A 22,444-nucleotide genomic window follows, 5' to 3' on the forward strand; every position below is an offset into this window, starting at 1 on the left:
GTTAAAGCTAGGGAACAACAGATCAATACAGATCCTGACTTGATTGATGGTCATGACGCTTGGTGTGAACTCAAACATGTGACTTTGTTTGCATTGTTATGTTTGTGAGATGGTTTCATGTGACGCCGAAAGTCAGTGTTGAATCTGTGGACTGAATCCCCTCCAAACAGGGAATGAACACTGCACAGCAGAGCTGCACCAGGGAATGGACACCACATGGCAGAGCTACCCCAGGGAATGGACACCGCAGGGCAGCGCTACCCCAGAGAATGAACACTGCACAGCAGAACTACCACAGGGAATGGACACCGCATGGCAGAGCTACCACAGGGAATGAACACTGTACAGCAGAGCAACACAAGGGAATGGACACTGGGTGGCAGAGCCACCACAGTGAATGGACACTGCATGGCAGAAATACAACGGGGAATGGACACTGCACGGCAGAGCTACCCCTGGGAATGGACACTGCATGGCAGAACTACCACAGGGAATGGACACCACACGGCAGAGCTACCCCAGGGAATGAACACTGCACAGCAGAGCTACACCAGGGAATGGACACTGCATGGCAGAACTACCACATGGAATGGACACCGCACGGCAGAGGTACCCCAGGGAATGAACACTGCACAGCAGAGCTACACCAGGGAATGGCACTGCATGGCAGAGCTACCACAGGGATTGTACACTGGATGGCATAGCTACCACAGAGAATGTACACTGCATGGCAGAGCTATCACAGGGAATGTACACTTGATGGCAGAGCTACCCCAGGGAATGTACACTGAACGGCAGAGCCACCACTAAGAATATACACTGGATAGCAGACTTATCCCAGGGAATGGACACTACACTGCAGAGCTACCCAAGGGAATGTACACTGCACAGCAGGGATACCCAGGGAATGACCACTGTACCATAGAACTACCCCAGGGAATGGACACTGCACAACAGAGATACCCCAGGGAATGGACACTGCACAGCAGAGCTATCCCAGTGACTGGACACTGCATGACAGAGCTACTCATGGAATGTACACTGCATGGCAGAGTTTTCCCCGGGAATGTACACTTAATGGCACATCTACCCAGGGAATGAACACTGCATGGCAGAGCTATCCCAGGGAATGTACACTGAATGGCAGAGCCACCACAAAGAATCTACACTGGATGGCAGACTTGCCCCTGGGAATGGACACAACACTGCAGAACTACCCCAGGGAATGTACACTGCACATCAGAGATACCCCAGGGAATGGCCACTGTACAACAGAGATGCTGCAGGGAATTGACACTGCACAACAGAGCTACCCCAGGGAATGGACACTGCACAGCAGAGATACCCCGGGGAAGGGACACTGCACAGCAGAGCTATCACAGGGAATGGCAATGCATGGCAGAGCTACCCAAGGGAATGGACACAGCACGGCAGAGCTACCAAAGGGAATGTACACTGCTTGGGAGAGGCACCACAGAGAATGGACACTGCACAGCAGAACTACCCCAGTGAATGCACACTGTACGCAGAACTACCCCAGGGAATTGACACTGCACGGCGGACCTACCCCAGGGAATGGCACTGCACAGCAGAGCTACCAAAGGGAATGGACACTGCACGGCAGAGCTACCACAGGGAATGTACACTGCATGGCAGAGCTACCACAGGGAATGTACACTGCACAGCACCGATACCCCAGGGAATGGACACTGCACGCAGAACTACCCCTGGGAATGGACACTGCATGGCGGAGCTACCACAGGGAATGTGCACTGGATGGCAGATATATCCCAGGGAATGGACACTGCATGACAGAGCTACTCAGGGAATGGACACTGCATGGCAGAGCTATCCCAGGGAATGGACACTGCATGACAGAGCTACTCAGGGAATGTACACTGCATGGCAGAACTATCCCAGGGAATGTACACTTGATGGCAGATCTATCCCAGGGAATGGACACTGCATGGCAGAGCTATCCCAGTGAATGGACACCGCATGGCAGAGCTATGCCAGGGAATGGACACTGCATGACAGAGCTGCTCAGGGAATGTACACTGCATGGCAGAGTTATCCCTGGGAATGTACACTTGATGGCAGATCTACTCCAGGGAATGGACACTGTATGGCAAACTATCCCAGGGAATGTACACTGAAGGCCAGAGCCACCACAAAGAATATACACTGGATGGCAGACTTACAGCAGGGAATGGACACTACTCTATAGAGCTACCCCAGGGAATTTACCTTGCACAGCAGAGATACCCCAGGGAATGGCCACTGTACAACAGAGCTATCCCAGAGAAGGGACACTGCACAACAGAACTACCCCAATGAATGCACACTGTACGCAGAACTAGCCCAGGGAATGGACACTGCACGGCAGAGCTATCCCAGGGAATGGACACTGCATGACAGAGCTACTCAGGGAATGTACACTGCATGGCAGAGTTATCCCAGGCAATGTACACTTGATTGCAGATCTACCCCAAGGAATGGACACTGCATGGCACAGCTATCCCAGGGAATGTACACTGAACGGCAGAGCCAAAACAAGGAATATACACTGGATGCCAGACTTACTCCAGGGAATGGACACTGCACTGCAGAGCTACCCCAGGGAATGTACACTGCACAGCGGAGATACCCCTGGGAATGGTCACTGTACAACAGAACTACCCCAGGGAATGGGCACTGCACAACAGAGCTACCACAGGGAATGGCACTGCACGGCAGAGCTACCCAAGGGAATTTACACTGCACAGCAGAGCTACCACAGGGAATGGCACTGCACGGCAGAGCTACCCAAGGGAATTCACCCTGCACAGCAGAGCTACCACAGGGAATGTACACTGCATTACAGAGGCACCACATAGAATGGACACTGCATGGCAGCGCACCACATAGAATGGACACTGCACAGCATAACTACCCCAGTGAATACACACTGTGCTCAGAACTACCCCAGGGAATAGACACTGCACGGCAGATCTACCCCAGGGAATGGACACTGCACAGCAGAACTACACCAGGGAATGGACCCTGCTCAGCAGACCTACCCCAGGTAATAGACACTGCACGGCAGAGTTACCACAGGGAATGGACACTGCATTGCAGAGCTACCACACAGAATGTACACTGCACAGCATTGACACCCCAGGGAACGGACACTGCACAGCAGAGCTCCCACAGGGAATGCACACTGCATGCAGAACTACCCCTGGGAATGGAGACTGCATGGCAGAGCTGTCACAGGGAATGTACACTAGATGGCAGATCTATCCCAGGAGATGGACACTGCATGACAGAGCTACTCAGGGAAATGAACACTGCATGGCAGAGCTATCTCAGGGAATGTACATTTGATGGCAGCTCTACCCCAGGGAATGGAAACTGCTTGGTAGAGCTACTCCAGGGAATGGACACTGCATGAGAGAGCTACTCAGGGAATGTACACTGCATGGCAGACCTATTCCAGGGAATGTACACTTGATGGCAGATCTATCCCAGGGAATGGACACTGCATGACAGAGCTACTCAGGAAATGTACACAGCATGGCAGAGCTATCCCAGGGACTGTACACTTGATGGCAGATCTACCCAGGGAATGTACACTGGATGGCAGAGCTATCCCAGGGAATGGAGAGTGCATGGCAGAGCTACCACAGGGAATGTACACTGGATGGCAGAGCTATCCCAGGGTAAGGACACTGCATGACAGAGCTACTCAGGGAATGTACACTGCATTGCAGAGCTATCCCAGGGAATGTACACTTGATGGCAGATCTACCCCAGGGAATGGACACTGCATGGCAGAGTCATCCCAGGGAATGTACACTTGATGGCAAATCTACCCCAGGGAATGGACACTGCATGGCAGAGCTATCCCAGCGAATGTACACTGAAGGCCAAAGCCACCACAAAGAATATACACTGGATGGCAGACTTACAGCAGGGAATGGACACTACTCTATAGAACTACCCCAGGGAATTTACCCTGCACAGCAGAGATACCCCAGGGAATGGCCACTGTACAATGGAGCTATCCCAGGGAATGGACACTGCACAACAGCTACCCCAGGGAATGGACACTGCACAGCAGAGATACCCCAGGGAATGGACACTGCACAGCAGAGCTACCGCAGGGAATGGCACAGACACTGCACGGCAGAGCTATCACAGGGAATGTACATTGCATGGCAGAGGCACCACAGAGTATGGACACTGCATAGCAGAACTACTCCAATGAATGCACACTGTACGCAGGACTAGCCCAGGGAATGGACACTGCACGACAGAGCTAGCCCAGAGAATGGACACTGCATGACAGAGCTACTCAGGGAATGTACACTGCATGGCAGAGCTATCCCAGGGAATGTACACTTGATGGCAGATCTACCCCAAGGATTGGACACTGTATGGCAAAGCTATCCCGGGGAATGTACACTGAATGGCAGAGCCACCACAAGGAATATAAACTCGATGGCAGACTTACTTCAGGGAATGGACACTACACTGCAAAGCTACTCCAGGGAATGTACACTGCACAGCTGAGCTGCCCAAGTGAATGGTCACTGTAGAACAGAGCTACCTCTGGGAATGGGCACTGCACAACAGAGCTAGCCCAGGGAATAGACACTGCACAGCAGAGATACCCCAGGGAATGGACACTGCACAGCAGAGCTACCACAGGGAATGGCACTGCACGGCAGAGCTACCCAAGGGAATTTACACTGCACAGCAGAGCTACCACAGGGAATGTACACTGCATGGCAGAGGCACCACATAGAATGGACACTGCACAGCAGATCTACCCCAGTGAATGCACTCTGTACGCATAACTACCCCAGGGAATAGAGACTGCACAGCAGACCTACCACAGGGAATGGACACTGCACGGCAGATTTACCCCAGGGAATGGACACTGCATGTCAGAACTATCCCAGGGAATGGACACTGCTCAGCAGACTTACCCCAGGGAATGGACACTGCATGGCAGAGCTATCCCAGGGAATGTACACTGCATGGCAGAGGCACCACAGAGAATGGACACTGCACAGCAGAACTACCCCAGTGAATGCACACTGTACGCAGAACTACCCCAGGGAATGGTCACTGCACGGCAGACCTACCCCAGGGAATGGCACTGCATGGCAGAGCTACCCAAGGGAATGGACACTGCACAGCAGAACTACCCCAGTGACTGCACACTGTACGCAGAACTACCCCAGTGAATGGACACTACATGACAGAGCTACTCAGGGAATGTACACTGCATGGCAGAGCTATCCCAGGGAATGTACACTTGATGGCAGATCTTCCTCAGGGAATGGACACTGCATGGCAGAGCTATCCCAGGGAATGTACACTGAACGGCAGAGCCACCACAAGGAATATACACTGGATGGCTTTCCTAACCTCGCTACACCCCAACCCTCTGAGCATCTCTCAGATTACTGGGACCATAAAATAGGTAATCTGACGATGGGGACGAGTAGTGACTCAATAGCCTCTGGCTATCTGTCTGCACTTCTTACTTGGCTAACCTTATATTCTTTCTCCTGTTCTCCATTGAGGCAAAGTGACATCACATTTAAATGCACTTTTCAGTAACAAACTTGAATGTTAGTGTATTTATTAATACATTTTTTTTAAATTTCTCCACAGCTGCATGTTTTCTAATTTTAGAAACACAGATCTTCACAATGAAAAATGCATGATCTATTCCACAAATGATTCTAAACAAAAGACACATCAATGTACTCTGCCATATATTCAACACTTACTTTTGGGAGCATGCTGTAGAAATGCTGCACTATGACCTGATAGGATTTCCCACTCATGGCAAAATAGAATTCACTCTCTGCATGTTTGGGGGTGGGTTTTTCATCCATCATGAGGAATATGTCCTGTTAACAAAGCAAGCGGTAGTTTCAAATCTATGAAGAGATATTTTTATATTTTGTTGAAACAAATCAGGTCCAACTATAAATTACCTTCACTCAGGTATTATATAGTCAAGAAGGATTCTCTCACCACACTCGTCACTTCATTCACTCTCCCAGCTGCTTGTCTGGGAACTGCACATGCCTCAAACACCCATTTCTGTGATAAACACAGCTGCACTTGCACCGATGGGAGGAATCCAGGTTTATTTCATAAAGCTTGTATCATACAAAGGGCTCACTCTGCAAAATTAATTCTGCACGTAAATCTGTTTCAATACCGTTATTTAGGATTGATCGACAGACTGAGAGATATTTATCAAATAGGCACCCAGTGCAGCAAGCCACCTTGCTGAGCTGCATGACAGGGAAAGGGCAGGACTGCACTGTATCTAACATTATACGGTGCATTACTGTCCCTTCCCCCTGCGCTGGCGCACAATGTGCTGCTGACAACCACCACAGGCACCCACTAGTGCCATGGTGCAAGGGTGCCTACATTGTAAGGAGGATTGTTTTTGAGCAAGAAGGGGCAGCTTCCTGCACAAAAACAATCCTCTGAGGCACGTTCCTCTTTCTATGTGTGCTACAGAATACAGCACACAAAGAAACAGGAACTAACAAGGAGAAATACAGTTATTTTTCCTGGATATGTCTCACCTTGTTAGGTGTAGCAGTTTTTGTGCATTTCCAGGTCTAACACTTATGGCAAATCTGTGAATGCACCAAAATCCATGGGTGTTGCATGGGAACCCCCAGGTGCCACCGATGGAATGCCTCCCTGTTGCAGAGTAATGCAACACAATGATTTGCACTGTGTTGTGTTACTCCAGATTTATCAAGCCACTCAGGACCACACAAGGTGATCTTGCGTAGCTTGATAAATCAAACTTAGTAGATGCATCACACTTGCAAGTGCGAGTGCAAGAGCAGCACAACTACTGGAGAAATAAGGCCCTAAATGTGGTAAGTTATTGGGTGTTCACAAATAGGGTGGGAAAATTTACCTAGAATTTCTAAACAAGAGAATACTTGCCTATTTTTTTTACCCCGGGGTGCAGAATTAGGCTTACTCCATGAGTAAAAAGGCTCTAAGCCCAAACCAGTTGCTTTCAGGAGGACAGTCACTAGCCATACATTGAAGTTACCAACGAAATTTGCATGAATGTAATTATATTTCCAGGCTCCCCTGACGATGGGGTTTAAAACATCTTTCCCCTTGGAAGGCAGCTCTTGCTTGTAGCATCCTTTACGCCCTTCAGCAGGTCGGTGCTACACACATGCTCCCTTGCTGTGGCACTTTTTTCAAGCACTTTCAGGGGCCAGGCAGTGTAATTAACTGAATGCACTTACCATTGGCTGTTTACCTTGACAGACTTCTGACAGTGGTGGACCTCATAAGCATTCCTCATACTACTCCTTCCTCACTGATGGGAATGGTTCATCACTTACCAGTGGTCTTCATCACTCCTGGTCCTGTTGTCCTTGTTCCATTCATCATAAGTGAGGAGAACAAACCTCGCCAGACAGAAAAAAGAACAGAAGCATGCTAGTATTGCCCATCCCGAAAAGGCTAGAGCCTATATGAGCAATACTTCCCCAGCATTCCTCCTGAACTACCAAGCCACAACATATGAAGACCGTCAGTCTGGAGGGGCATGATGAATGGGACGAGGACAACAGGACCAGCAATATTAAACATTACAGGTAAGTAATGAACCATTACCCACAGGTCCCCCTTGTCCTCGCCCCCTTGATCACACGTGAGGAATACAGAAGCAGCCTACCACGGCCTTCATATGTAATGGAAGAAATCAAAGAGAGACCAAAAAGCAACTGCGGCACCCCACCGTGATTTATTCAACAGTGGAAGATTCACTCATTAAGAAACCAGGGAGTTCGATACCCCCATACCAAAGTTAACATCCTCATGTAACACATTCTGCAATCAGTAATTTTTACTAAAAGTTTAGGCAGTTGCCCAGGTGGCAGCATGACAAACTTCTGAAATGGAAACTCCTTTCAATTTAGTCCGGTGGAATAAACTCCCCAGGTGGCCCTACCCTGAATCCCATCTGGGATAGGAGTCCCTGACAAAGAATAGGTCAAAGATAGCACCTGCTTGAGCCATACACTAATGAGGTAAGAGACCACCAGGTTGCAGTCCTCCAGATAGTTCTGGAACCCCATCACTGTCATGTAATCAGCCATGAGTTCCCTCCAGTTGGAAGAATGCCTGCTCTCCTGCAGAGACCACTACACCTGAAGACATCTGGAATCTAGAGTGGACCCCCATCCACAAGGACTGGCATGTGTTGTGAGAACCTGAAGGGGCTCTGGCTGACAATCTACATCCATGGTCAGAGAATCAAAGTCCAACGCACCAACTCTTTTCTAATCTCCTCGGACACCTGGATCCTGACTTTGAAGTTCCAAAAAGTCGTATCCCAACAGGAATGCAGATGTGGCCCCAGTGGGTGGAAATTAAACCGGTCCCAAGGGTCCATAAAGACTGCAGTCACCATGTGTCCCTGCAGCCTCAACAATGGGGCACTGGAAGAGACTAGCTGCCCATCACCTGCAGGGTCAGTGACTTCAAAGTGGCCACCCTAGAATCCAACAAAGTCCTTGTTAAGATAGGTGCGAAACCTGGCCCTTATGAAAGTCAAATTGGTCGTGGGTGTTAATGAGATAAAACCCATGTGCCTGGACTCGAGAGCACACTAAGGATCACATTTATAGGAATTTGGCATAGGTCACTTTGCTGCACTTCCCTACATCAACCTGAAAGGGCAGGACTGCACCATATTTTTCCAATACAGTGCATTCCTCTCCATTCCCCCTGCACTGGCATCGTTTCACCAGTGAAGCACCAATGCACCAATGCAGGCACTCTTGCACAATGATGCAAGGGTGCCAGTGCTGTCAACCAGATTTTTAAGTGCAGGAAGTGAAGGAAGTCTATGTTGTTCCTCATTCTGCAGCACACATAGAAAGAAGAATAAATTAGGAAAAATAATGTTTTTTTCTCGTTACACCTCACCTTAGGAGGCGTAAGGTTTTGGCACATCCCCAGGTCTACATGTTCTTGCAAATCTGGGGAAGCATCAAAAGCAATGGGTGTGGCAGGGGAACACCCACCCCAATGGCCATGGAATGCTCCCTAGTCCAGAGTAAGACCAGCAGTGAATTGTGCTGCCTTGTCTTACTCCATATCTATAAGGCCATTTAAAGCCACGCAAAGTGGCTTTGCGAGGCCTCATAGATATAGTTTCAAAATCCAAATCTCCAAGCAACTGAGTGTTTGGAAGGAGTAAGCAAGAGTCAGTCGTCCAAGTAGGGATAAATGCAGACCCCTTTAGATGAAGAGATACAGTCAATGGAACTACCACCTTTGTAAAACTCTGGGTACTGACTTCAGCCCGAAGGGCAACACCCCGACCTGGAAGTGTCTCTTCCTGATGCAAAATCTCAGAAACCTCTGGTGATCCGGATGGTTCCGAAAATGGTAATAGGCGTCCTGGAGATCAATGTGAACGTGAGGTGACAACCAGCAGAATTATCCTCTGCAGAGTCTCTATATTGAAGGGCAGAGTGTGCACATACTTGTTGAGGACCTCCAGATTCAGCACTAGACACAATCCTCCAGTGGTCTTCTCTACAAGAAAGACAATTGAATAAAAGCCTTTTCCACCGTCCTTCAGAGGAACTTGTATAATAGCCTCCTCTGTCGAAGAGTCCTGATTCCTTGACTGAGTGCTTTTGCTTCACCTATTTGGCAACCTATGGTGTCGGTTTCACCCTTGAGTGCACAAGTACAGAGACAAACTCTAGAATTTGAAGAACCCATTCATCAGAAGTAGATGACTCCCACTCCACCTGAAAGTGCTGAACCTGCCTCCAACCGCATACCCCAGTCCCCCCAGCACCTAGTCAGGACCTTTGATTTGGGTGGAACTTGGACTTCTTATCACCTCCTTTATGTGACTGGAATCTCCCTTGGGAATGTTGCATTTGCCTAACTTAAGGCTGGTGAAATGGTGATTTGTGCTTCCGGAGCTGTTTCTCTGGTGTCATTTGCTTCAAAGACAAAGAATGTTTCTTGTCCTTAAAGAGATTATGAATTTTCTCCTCTAACTCTGCACCAAATAGCTTTGTACCTTGTAAAGGCAAAACGAGAGGAAAAGCATCCTGGGCCAAACCCATGCACCAGTCCTTGAGCACCAGATTCCTTTTAGTTGCAATGCAACACCACCGACAAGACTGTAGCTCGCACTGCATCAAAGGCATTGTCTGACATGTCATGCATTCCACATGCTTCTCGATGCAATCCAGCAGCCATGAACAATCTGAGGAATCTTCCAGCGAACAAAACAGCTGTTTTATGTCTGAAATCAGTGACTGGGTCACATAGGTTCCATAGATTTCTGCCCGAAGGGCCAAGTGAGAACCTGAATACACCTTCCTTAATGGAGAATCAATATTTTTATATGTTGAGTCCTTGATGATAGCATCTTCCGTTAGAGAAGTTCTCCCCACCAAACTTAGCACAAATGTATCAATAGGTATGAAATCTGGCAAGGGCTGCTGCATATCCTGTAGGGGATATCGTATGTCCCTAAAGTAAGGCAGAATAATTTTGTCTTGGTCCTTCCACTCGCATTTTGCAACCTCCATAACGTTACGATGGACTGGCAGGTCCACAGGTGCAGAACTCTGAAATTGTCTGAGCAGCAACCTGGAGAAAGTCTCTGGCATCTCCTCCTCCAGAAATCCCATATTGCTTGTCACATGGGATAGCAAATCAGGTAACAAGTCCTTCAAAATGTATTTCACTATATAATCCTCTGCACCAGGAACCTCATCATCTGAGTCAGAGGCAGCTGAAGCCGCAGCTGTAGATCAGGCAATTGCCATTTATCAGGAGCAAGGTCCAATAAATTCTCCCTGATCAAGAATTTCCACTTCGCCCCCTCACTTTCTGTACACCATTTTGAAGGTGGGGGAGGCTGAAGAATCAGAGGAAGAGAACTACAACAAAGAAAGACCGCTATGTGGACTTTGCTCGAATGTAGATCAATTTATCCCTTTGTTTCTAAAGACGGCGAGAGAAATGACCACTGGCATATGGATACACACTGGCTCTCATGCCCGCACAAGCACATACGGAAACTGGGAAGGAGCAATGTCGGCAACCTTCACCCCGTGGCAACCTCCAAGTCCAGCAGATAAGGAGACACACACTTCACCAACACCGGCCAACATCCCGCCCAGCTGGAATGAAGGCCTCTCAAAAATATTATTATGGCAGTTTGAGCCCTGCAGGAGCCACCCTCTCTTGTCCTCTTCATCAGACAAGACAGAAAAATGCTGGGTAAGTATAAGTATTGCCTAAATAGTTTCCAGCCTTTTGGAGAAGGGCCCTACTAGCATTCTTCTGTTCTTTTTCTGTCACCGATGTGGGTTCACCTCACTTGTGATGAAGGGGACAAGGACCAGGGAGGTCATGGAGGTAATGAGGAATTATTACAGTACATGGCATTCTGCTTGTTTCAAAACAACCCATTGGCAGGCAGATACAAAACCAGCAAAAGTGGGCGTTATTGCACAAAGGCTTCTCGTATGCTTACCGCAAATTAAGAAAACTCCACATATACAAACCATTGGTAGATTATTTCCCTCTTGTGCACATATATTTGTGTCTAGGGCAGGCTTGCATCTAGCTTTGGGGTGTGAAATGGGAGATAGGACTTAAATTTAGTGGTGGTGTAAAAATATTTCACTTGCGGAGAAGCAAACAATTTTCAAAGTGCGAATGCACACATGTGGCGCGTTTATGCACCCATCTCAGTCAGAAAATATATTCCTTGTTGAAATGAAGTCATAAAATGCAGGTTAAGTAGCCAATAAAAATGTGATGTCTCAAATATTACAAAAATACAAGATAAAATATACAATAAGAATGTTTTAAAGTAAACACACAACCTTTTTCTGCAAACAATGCAAGAATGCGTATATGTCCATAAAATACTTGATGTGTTGCAGTGACCCCCCACTTTTTGTCCCGCTTTTGTCCACTTGAGGCTGGTTTTCTGACTGTGATTGTGCCCTGGGCTCTGCTAGCCAGACTCAGACCCAGTGCCTATGCTCTGTGTTAAAATCACATCGTAATTTAGTATAATACCAATTGGCAATGACGGACCCCTTTGAGTCCCTAGAATATAACAAGGCAAGGAGGATTCAAACCTCCTCTAAGTCCCCAGTATATAATAGGGAAGTTTAGAGGCCCAGTAGATTTCCTGCATTGGAGTGTGTGCTACTCTGGTGCCTGCTGTCCTTTTAAAAGCCAGCCCTGCCTCGCAGGCTGCTTTTAAATACATTTTTCGTAATTTGCAGTGAATTTGTTCTAGTCATGCCCTGGACCACAGCTTCAAGGAGGGCACCAATTCTCATTTTGCTTCAGCAGTAACTAATGACATGGATAAGGGGCCTCCCTGCATCTTAAATCTATAAATTGCCAAAATATGGGACGTATTTTTAAGGAACCAGCTTTTTTTCCATCTGAGGAGTCCACTTTTCCTGGCTAGCATCCTAAATATTAAGTGTTAGTAACTAACTGCAATTGAATGTCAAAGAGTGAAACTCGGCTTGAAAACTCTTTTTTCAGTTTGAGTTTGGCTGCTTCTTTATCCAATATATCCTAAAAAATGCAAGAACTGTGTGAGATTGGCCCCAATAAAGCACATATGATCTGAGGGGTGTGCGTGTTCCGAAAGCACCATAAAGCTAGATGCCACTTGAAGTTAGGAACAATATTGTTGTGGACACAATGAGGGCCAGTGGGTAACGTGTCCGGATGTCCCGCATGGAGAGTGCATGATCACTGCATGTGAAGTGTGTGCTGTGTCCTTACTTCATGTGGCATCTCGATTTATGGTATTTTGGAAACACTCACCCCTCTGGGCATGTGCGTTTTAGTGGGGGCATCTCACAGGACCACTGTGGAGTCGCTGACTATCAGTGGGACTAATCTGGGTTTTTCCTGTTCACACGTTTGTCCTGCTGGTTACGTGCCACCCCACCTGTGATCTGTCAGTCAGTAGCCTCGGACCTAGGGCACAGGGCATGCCTCACCATGTATTTCTTACTTGGGTTTTATGGAGAGGTCATATCGGGGCATTTCAATGACAGTGATTACATTTCGTTTTTATACCTACACATATCATTTCGTACATCAACATCAATAGTAACATTTCTGCTGTCTGTAGGTCTGTGTCCACAGTTGTACGCTGAGTAGTCTGGTATTAGCCTTGCCCTGTCACCTTGCTAAGTGTGGCCTTTGGAATCACCCGCCCCTGCCTCCACTCTCTGGCAAATATAGGGTTTGCAGAAGATTTTTCTTTTTTAAATTCTAAATGCAGCACATTGCTAAGCAGGTGCCCATATATACAAGACCACACTCACATTACAAGTGTGAATGGGTCAGGGTGATGGGTACCTCAAATTAAACTGACATATTTGAGGCCTCAGCAACACAATATGGGACTTAGGGTCAGATGTATGAATATTCACTTTTGTGAGTCGCAAATTGACTTGATTTCCGACACTCAATTTGCCACTTGCAAAAATGAATGTGCAACAGTGTCTCAGACACTGTTTGCGATTCCCAATGGGGTCACAAATTGCATGCCTCATGAGGCAAGCACAATTTGCGACCCCATTGGGAATGGCTAGCACTCCCAGGGATGGTGGCCTGTTGGGCTCAGCAGACCACCATGTCTGTGACTGCTTTTTAAATAAATCATTTTTTTTTTAAATGAGGCCTGTTTTCCTTAAAGGAAAACGGGATGCATTCAAAAAAGAAAAATGAAACTTTTCAGTTTCATTTTTTAAGGGCAGGTAGTGGTCCCTGTGACCAATGCCTGCTCATAAAAAATATTTTTGCACATGATCACAAAGGGGAAGGGGTCCCCGGGGGACTTTATGAATCCATTGAGATGGCTTATTATTCACAGAAAGCTGAAGTTCTTCCTACTCCTGCTTGGGTTTATAACTTAAACCTTAGACATCAGCAGCTAAGAGCTTGAAATAAGATTCAAACATGGGACTATTGCGTGCTCCATTGAAGACAATAGAGCGGCTCCAGGGTTATAATGACTGGTATCGGCTCGGAGCTCCAGCATTCCATTGTTTGTGTTCAAGCTTCTCCCTTTTTATTTCATTCTACCCTCATAAGGTGAAATTTTCTAATAGCATTATAGCTCTTCTTCCTTGGCTAAACTGGTCGTTAAGGGCCCTCTCCGTAGTTATAAGCCCTCACAAATGGCTCAGGCCTATAACTAGGGTTCAGGGCCTTTAACAACCGGTATAGCTCTCGTCAGCAGGCTATAAGGCTAAATTGTTTCATGACAGATTACTTAATTATATCTCTTTCCAAGGGCTCAATCCATACAAATACACAGTTATGAGTGTCAATTCACAATTCATGAATTTACATATTTACTCTAGGAAAAACATTGACTCGGACATAACATTACAGCAGTACGGCATAAGTGTGGGTGTGAGTGGATCATCTCAGAGGACAGGGAAGGGGGATTCCAAGGGCAGGGACACCTTAGAAAGTTTGTTAAATCCAGTCCCAGTTGGACTAATTGGGTGTTATTATAAAATATTTAAAAAGTTAAAAAGATGTAAAGCGTAATTGCACTTTTGCGTTACATTCTCTTGTCGTAAATGTACACCATATCCATGCACATGTGTCAATCGTAAACAATGCGAGGAACATGGAATTCACCAAAGAGTTCTGACGCTGTTTGTGGAAAGTGCTACTTTTGAAGGCTCCTGAAATGAGTGGGAAAAGCCTTGGTTGATTTCATTGTAGTCATAAACTTTATCCAAATGTCCCCAGAAACCTCGGTGAGACCTTTCTAACTACTCCTGGTAAATAGATTGAGCTTTCATACCTGGTGGAAATATCCAATGCAAATTCCAAAATGTCTTCTCAATGTCTTTATTCTAAATTAATCTCATATTAGGAACTGATAGCCACACATTCCCACTTTGATATTTGTAAATGAATTAGTAATTTCAAAGAATGCAGGAATACAGCAAGGCCAGCAATTGCCAAATCTGGCAAAATGAGAATGGACAGGGAAATGGGAAAATGCTACTAGATTTGGGTGCAGCATTTCCGATTCCTGCAATGATGCTACATGTCTTGGGGACCTTTGGGGAATACTTGTATTCTGCCGTATTCTGACATTTTAGCTTTACTGATATCCCCATTCTCTTTAATGCCTGATTATGTATATAGAAATAAAACACTCTACGAAATGATCACCTACAAATGTATCAAGGGGGTTGGAAACTACTAAAACATGTAACAACTGAGAGGAAAGTGGTTAGATAGATATATCTCACAGGGGCAGAGCCCCAAAGAATATTCATAATAGAAACTAGTCTTTCTACATACTCCTGCCCCACTCGATATACCCTTGTTTCACTGAGACGTAGATAAACGCTCATGTTTTTTTCTTAAACTCTAAAAGACCCGTATTTAGAGGCAAACATGTAACATGGCCCCTATCAGGGCAGTCCAGTTGGACCCTAACCTATATGGCAAGAAGTTGAGAAAATGGTAGTCAGGTAGGTTGTCATGAAAACTGTCTTGGTGGGGCTTTCTATACAAGTGCCATATGAGTTAGCAATGTAGTCAAAGTCTACTAACCCAAAAGGTTAATTGGCACAGAGGATTTAAACCGGTTTGGTGGCTCTGCTCCTAAGACTAGAATGAACAGTGCTTCAGGCCAAGAAGAAGCTTTCTGGATGCCTCCTAAATCCTAGTGTTGGTAGCTATGGGTACTTGAACATTTGGTTAAAAGAATCCTTTCTTTTCAATTGTGAATTCTGTTTCTCTTCATCTTGCATATGTTAACATATCAGGTATACACAAGACTATAAGCATTTAACTAATAAATGATGCAAATAGCAAACCAAAGCATGAGGAGACATTTACTTTGGTCAGGTGCCCATTGCAACCATCATTCTCTTGGGACTGAAAGGTGAGGGAGGCGGGAGTGGACCCTTCTGGTCCATTGGCTTCCACCAGGATCGCCTTGCTTCTTTCTGAGACCATCCCAGAGTGTTTGGCAACAGTAAGCGCGGTCTGGAGATTGTCACCTGTGAAGGAAGAGTAGATGGATGTTTTAAGTTTTAAAGCTTTGATTCCATCAAGATGGCTTCAGGTATGTCACACTTTTGTTATAAATGTAGAAAATTGGCACCCCCACCATGCACAGTTTTCTCATCAGTAATTTCATTGCAAATGTTGCAGTGATGTTATCATAGATGTCATATAAGAGGTCATGAGTGATGTAATATGTGGGGTAATTAGCAGTGCATGGCACGGACGCAATGTATAGTTAACTTAGGGCACGAGTTATAGTTACTTGAGATAACTATAACTGGTGAATTTTAGTGGTTTTGTACATTTAAAAAAGGCATGTTTTAAGTGACATCTTCACCTAACTATAACATCACTTTAATCTTCATTTTTTTCAGTGAATTTGTAAGGGATTTTGTTTACATAAAGTAAGATTTTATTACCATACATGAAGCCAACCCTTGGCTGCCCAAGACCATGCGTAAAGGGGGTTGGACTCATGTGCCAGACTTTGAGCACACAACTCGCATCGTCTTAAACAAGAACAACGTCCCCACTTTGCACTCCTGGATGGAGTAGTGTGATTTCTTCAATTAAATAATACTCATGCAGTCATCAGTACTTTGTAATGAAAGTCGTTGTTCATTTAAATTGGAGTATTCAAATTCATCGTGTTGGACCATCACACATTAATAATACATTATATATATGCATTTATTACGAATCCCAATGCATTTTGGGACAAGCCCTTTGTCAGGTGAAAGTGTCCGTTAGTCAAAAGTGTGTTTGTCACAAATGCACGTCCTTCCTGGCCTCTGAACAGACAACTCTACACTACCCTTGGCCTTCTTCAACACTAAAATGAGAAAGTGAGATTATTGGTATTATCAAGAGGTGAGCATATCAATATATATATCACGCATATCTCTCATCTTTTTTAAAAGAATGAATAATTTTAATCAAATGTATTTTTTAATAATTAACAAAATGCAATGCTTATTAATATCGATTACTAAAAATGTTTAATAAAGTTCTATCAAAACAAAATTCTGTGACCCTTTCTTTTTACATAGTATTTGTTAATACATTTGGTGGTTGACAAATGTGAAAGTAAATGGACAAAGACATATCGATTTTTTTAACATCTTTCAGCCCACACAAATGCAATTATAAAAACAATCACAAAAGGGCCTCTGTCTTTTTTATATTCCTTCAGGCCACATAAAATGCAGCCATAGAACTAGCCCCTTGCAAATGCTGCTCTCTCAGATATAGAGCAAAAGCTCCAGCCTGGGAAATGCAAAAAAAATATAGTAAGTTCGCCTGGTGTCATGGATTAAATGACCCAGGAACTTATTGTTTCTTTTTCTAATGTTGCTGTGGGGACTGCACAATTCCCTGCAACACCCTACAACATTAAGAAAAATGTTGGTGGTGCTGCTGCCTCTTCGAGAGACATCACCCTAAAAAAAAGCCAATCGCCACTGCAGGGCATAACAGACCTCCCCTTGAAGGAAAAGTGGATAATATTATTCACTTTTGCCTTTGTTTGTATTTTTATGGGTGTTCAGGTACCACTGGGGCACCCAGGGCCCCAGTTACCCACCAGCCTTTGAAGGTGGCCCCATTTCATGGGACTGCCCAGGAGCCAGCATTTGATTTTGATTTAAGGAGAGCCCCAGTCCCCCCACACCCCCGGGGCAGCCCAAACCATTATTTTTCTTGGAGGCCGTGGGAGGAGCCCAGGGCTGCCCCGGTCCTGCCTGCTCACTGCTCTTGCATAAGTAGTCACCCTGGGCATAGTTCGCGTAGTAGCGCTATGCGTAGCTACACGAAGTGCACTTTGCACTACACGAGATACGTGTAGCGCTACGCGAACTGCGTAGTACGCTGTTCGCAATGATTGCACAGTGCCGGATTCTTGTCCCCACTGTGCAATCATTGCAAATGGCATCTTGCACAGTGCAAGCGGTCGTTTTCTGCCGCTCGAGTAGATTTTTACTCGAGCGGCAGCTTTCTCAAAGCGGACTGGTAGTTTCTCATCACGAGCGGCCGCGAGCATACGCGACCACTCGCAATGAGAAACCTGACATCCCCGCGTTGAGAATCTCGCCGGGAGGTTAATTTTCCAGGCTCGCGGTCGCCAACTTGACATTGAGGACTGCGAGCGAGCAAAAAATGCCAGCTACGCTACGTGATTTTGCACTGTGATAAGTGCAATTCGCGTAGCGCGAAGTAGCACAAACTACACAAACTTCACGAGCATAGCGTAGTTGTCGGCCCAGGGTTAATAAGTAGAGCATTGCAGGGGTGTAAGTTATAGTTAGCTCAGGTACTGAATTTCTATGGTTTTGTATAAATGTAATCCGAGGCCAAATTTAACATCCTTTGTTTTTTCTGTGAATTTCTACAGTTTTTTAAATCAAATTTCCTAACATTAACGTCCCTGAAACTTTTGTTGTTTAAAGTGAATTTGTAAGGTTTTTACATTTTATTTCCTAACTGTTACCTGTAACCTGTGAGGTTGAGTGTGTAAGTGAGTGCATGAGTGTCTCAATGGGCATGTGAGTGAATGCGTATCTTAATTTGTGTGTGAGTGGGTGTGTAAGTATCTGAGTGAGCCTGGGAGTGGCTACATAGGTGTTCACTGGGTGTGTGAGTGGGTGCGCGAGTGAGTGGGTGTATGAGTGGGTGCATGTGTGTCAGAGTGAGTGTCTCAGTGGGTCTGTGAGTAGGTGCAAGAGTGTCTCAGTGGGTTTGTGAGTGCCTCCATGAATATGTGTCAGTCTGTGAGTGAGTGTATGAGTGTCTGAGTGAGCCTGTGAGTGGGTATGTGACTGTTTAAGTGGGTCTATGAGTGGGTGCATGAGTTTTTGAATGGTTCTGTGAGCGAGTGCATGCATTTTTCAGTGGGTCTCTGAGTGAGAGTGGAGAAGTGTGGCTCACTGGTTAGAGGAGGCATACCCTGAAGCAGAGGTCAGACCCGGGACCAGGGTTCAATTCCCGACGCGGCAGGATCTGAGCCCGAGTGTCCACGGACTCGATAATTCTCACTTCGGTGCCGACTCGAATCGTGGGTTCACACTCTGCAACTCTGGGCAATAGCTTGCTTAATCTCCACTATGGCCCCCCCTGCGGCGGGATGCCTGGCTTTCACCTTGGGGATGCCCAGTATGGGTTATCTCACAGGGAAAAAGCCAGGACGGGTTCCCAATGCAAGCGCCGAGATGCCCAAGGGTAAGTCGAGCGCTATATAAGAACATACATACATACAGTGAGTGCATGAGTCTCTGAGTGGGTCTGAGTGTCTCAGTAGACTGTGATTGGGAACATGAGTACCTAAGTGGGTGTAAGTGTCTGTGTATGTCTGAGAGTAGGTGCATGCATGTCTGAGTTGGTCTATGACTGTGTTGGAGAGTTTCTGACTAGGTCTGAGAGTGGGTGTGTGAGTGGGTCTGTAAGTGGTTGTGTGAGTGTCTGAGTGGTTCTATGAGTGAGTGTATGAGTGTCTGAATAGGTCTGTCAGTGAGTGTGTGAATACCTGAGTGTGTGAGTGGGTGTATAAATATCTGTGTTGGTGTCTTTCTACTGGTTAATTATAAAAAGTGCCACCTCCTAGCATAAATGTCCAGTATGTATTCTACTTTACAGATGTGCAAGGGAGCAGTACGATATGTCACCAGTGTGCATGTTGGCAATGTGATTGTTCCTGGTATGTTTTTATCCAGAAACTTGTCATAACATGAATTTTCTTATAGAGAAGACAATGAGAGTATGTAGAAGTAAATCATCACCAAAGAAGAGACTTTCTTCTTAAATTTATGAAACAAGTGCTTCTTTGTTTGGTGCATATGTCCTAATATACCTCAGCATTAAGAACGCCTCACCAAAAGCGACATGAAACACCCTGGTGGCCAATTGTTAAGCTGTTCATCACTCTGGCAAAAGGCAGGAAGACCTTTTCATATAAGTAAGGTGGGCAGGGCCAAATGGCGACTTCTCCAAATAATTTAAACATTTGAATACTCTTATATATTTAAAGGGATAACCCTGGATTCTGGTGTCACTAGCTAAGGAGAAGAAAGGACCCACTCATCACAGTCACTACAGATTGCACTCCAATAAATCAATGAGGCATTCACTTTCATGATCGTCTTTCAATATGGAATTGCCAACAAAGCACACTCGCTTTGACCTCACCAAGCCCATGACTTAGGATCATTAGTTCTTTACAGAAGTGGATCTTCAACTGATGCACCTAGTTTGTGTATAATTGTAAGCACTACCTGTTGAGCTTTAATTTCTGTCAAATGAGCTCCAGGGCCAGAACGGCCCGAGGACCCCATCCCCCTGGGCCAAGCCAAAGCTTAATAGGGAAGGAGGGCCATTTGTCTCCCACGGTGCCCTGGCCCACAAAACGCTTGCAGTGTGCATGTTGGGGACCGCAGGGGGAGCTTGAGGATCCCTGTGGTCCTAGCAGGCTCATCGCCTCCTGAGGGAGCCGGCATTGCTACCGAATGCAGGGAGCTGCTGGTAATGCAGATCCTTGCATGCAGCAGTAATTCTTTCATCTCTTTTCCTGCCCGTATGTCTGTGGGCAGGAAAAGATAAAAACATATGCTTTCATCAACACAATTTTGAGAGCTCACACTTGCTGGAAGTTGAGTGTTTGCTTTTGCTTGGCGGGAACTATCACAACTTCCACCCTGCAAATGCGAACTGCTATCTCCCAAGGGTGGGCACCTCGGGAGATAGCTGGAGCTGGCCCTGGGCCAGGTTGCGGGCCCCAGGGACATTATTGGATCCAGGAGGGGGGCCACACACGCCCACTTTTTTCTCTTTCACGGGTTGCCCTGGGGAAGGTGGTGGTCCCAGGGCTGTATATACGGCCTGGGAGGGGGGCCGCAAAGCCCTCCCCCCAGATATTTTTTTTTTTTGCCCTGGGGAGGTGATGGTCCCTAGTGCCCTATGTGCCGATGCACCCACCCAGCATGTTATTCAATATTGCCCCGGGTAGGTGGTGATCCCCAGGGCATATCAACGCCCCAGTAGGGGGGCCTTCGTGGCCCTCCCTTTTAAAAAAAAAACACCAGGGAGGTGGCGGTACCCCTGGGGCTTCCTTAAGCCCAATGTAGGGGGGTCCACGCAGCCCCCTCCAATATTTAAATAAAGCCCCGGGGAAGTGGTTGTCCACGGGGCTTAAAATAGTCCTGGGAGAAGGAGAACCCATGTCTCCCCCCTTCTTTTTTAATAAATTGATCTGCTCCCAGGACCTGGCCCACTTGGGAGCTATAATATAAACAAGTTAGATATTGCAGCAAAATTGTATTAAAATAGTGCTTTTTTGCACTGGCAAATCCCAATATGGCTGCCAACACTTCCTGGATAAAGTGTTGGCAGCAAATCAGATATCAGCATGGGGACTGTTGGATCCTCGGAGGATCTGCGTCCCTAGATATCCATATTAGGTTTTCAGTCAATAACTCTAAAACTACTGAAAGGATTTACACCAAATAACAAAAAGCATGCTTTCTGGACCAAAAGCTACCTTTTCTACCACATTTGTTGTAATCCTGTCCAGCAGTTCAGGCTGAAGTCATGTTCCAAATTTCTATGGAAATTAACGTAGTAGAATATATACCTTGCGGTCGTTGCAGCAGGGCCGATTGTCTTTCGAGACTTCTCATTGAGGATTCTTGTGAGTATAAGTGGGAATCTGAAACTGATGAATGTTTTATAGTGCATATTGGTGATATCAGCATTTGCAAGAGTGATGAGGAGTGCATAAAGGCTGTTGATAAAGATATACGATGGGTTGAGTCAGGTTGGCCAAAAGAGTAAAGTTTATCTCATGGTTTGCAAGCGTTTTGGAAAGTCTCAGACGAATTGTCAGTGGAATGTGGTAAATTGATAAGGGAAGGTAAACTTTTCCTACCCTTGTGTTTTCATCCGAGGATTATTGAACTGGCGCATTCAGCCAACCGTGACCAAGAGAAAAGTGATGGAGGACTTTTTGTGGCAAAGATGGACTGTGAGGTTGAGGAATTTGTTGAAAGATGCTCTAAAAGTGTTGTTAATGACAAAGTCTTTAGAATTGATGGCGTGACTGAATCTGTTACTCTGTGTCCCAGTAGACCATACCATGGCAATGTGTAGTGGTGGTTTTTTGAGGATCATACTATATCTTACCTAATCACTTGAGGAATTTCATTGTCGTTATAGATGATTTATCAAGATGGGTAGAAGTGAAGCCTGTTAGTGAACCAACAACTAAATGTGTAGTTGAATTTGTTCAAGAAGTATTTGCAAGGGAAGGAATTCCTGGTGAAGTTTTAAC

The 22,444-nt window shown here is 46.0% G+C and overlaps 1 protein-coding gene across 1 annotated transcript in view; it reads right to left on the reverse strand.

Annotated features, from left to right (window-relative positions):
- Positions 1-22,444, reverse strand: part of LOC146788639 (putative cation-transporting ATPase 13A5) — a 586,298-nt gene that overhangs the window by 248,518 nt on the left and 315,336 nt on the right. The window contains exons 19-20 of the mRNA XM_085635842.1: positions 15,961-16,124; positions 5,787-5,909 (exon numbers count right to left, since the gene is read on the reverse strand). Of these exons, the coding sequence (XP_085491968.1) occupies positions 5,787-5,909; positions 15,961-16,124 (287 nt within the window). The remainder of the gene's footprint in view (positions 1-5,786; positions 5,910-15,960; positions 16,125-22,444) is intronic.

This window comes from Triturus cristatus, chromosome 11, assembly GCF_964204655.1.
Source record: "Triturus cristatus chromosome 11, aTriCri1.1, whole genome shotgun sequence".
Taxonomy (NCBI): Eukaryota; Metazoa; Chordata; class Amphibia; order Caudata; family Salamandridae; genus Triturus; species Triturus cristatus.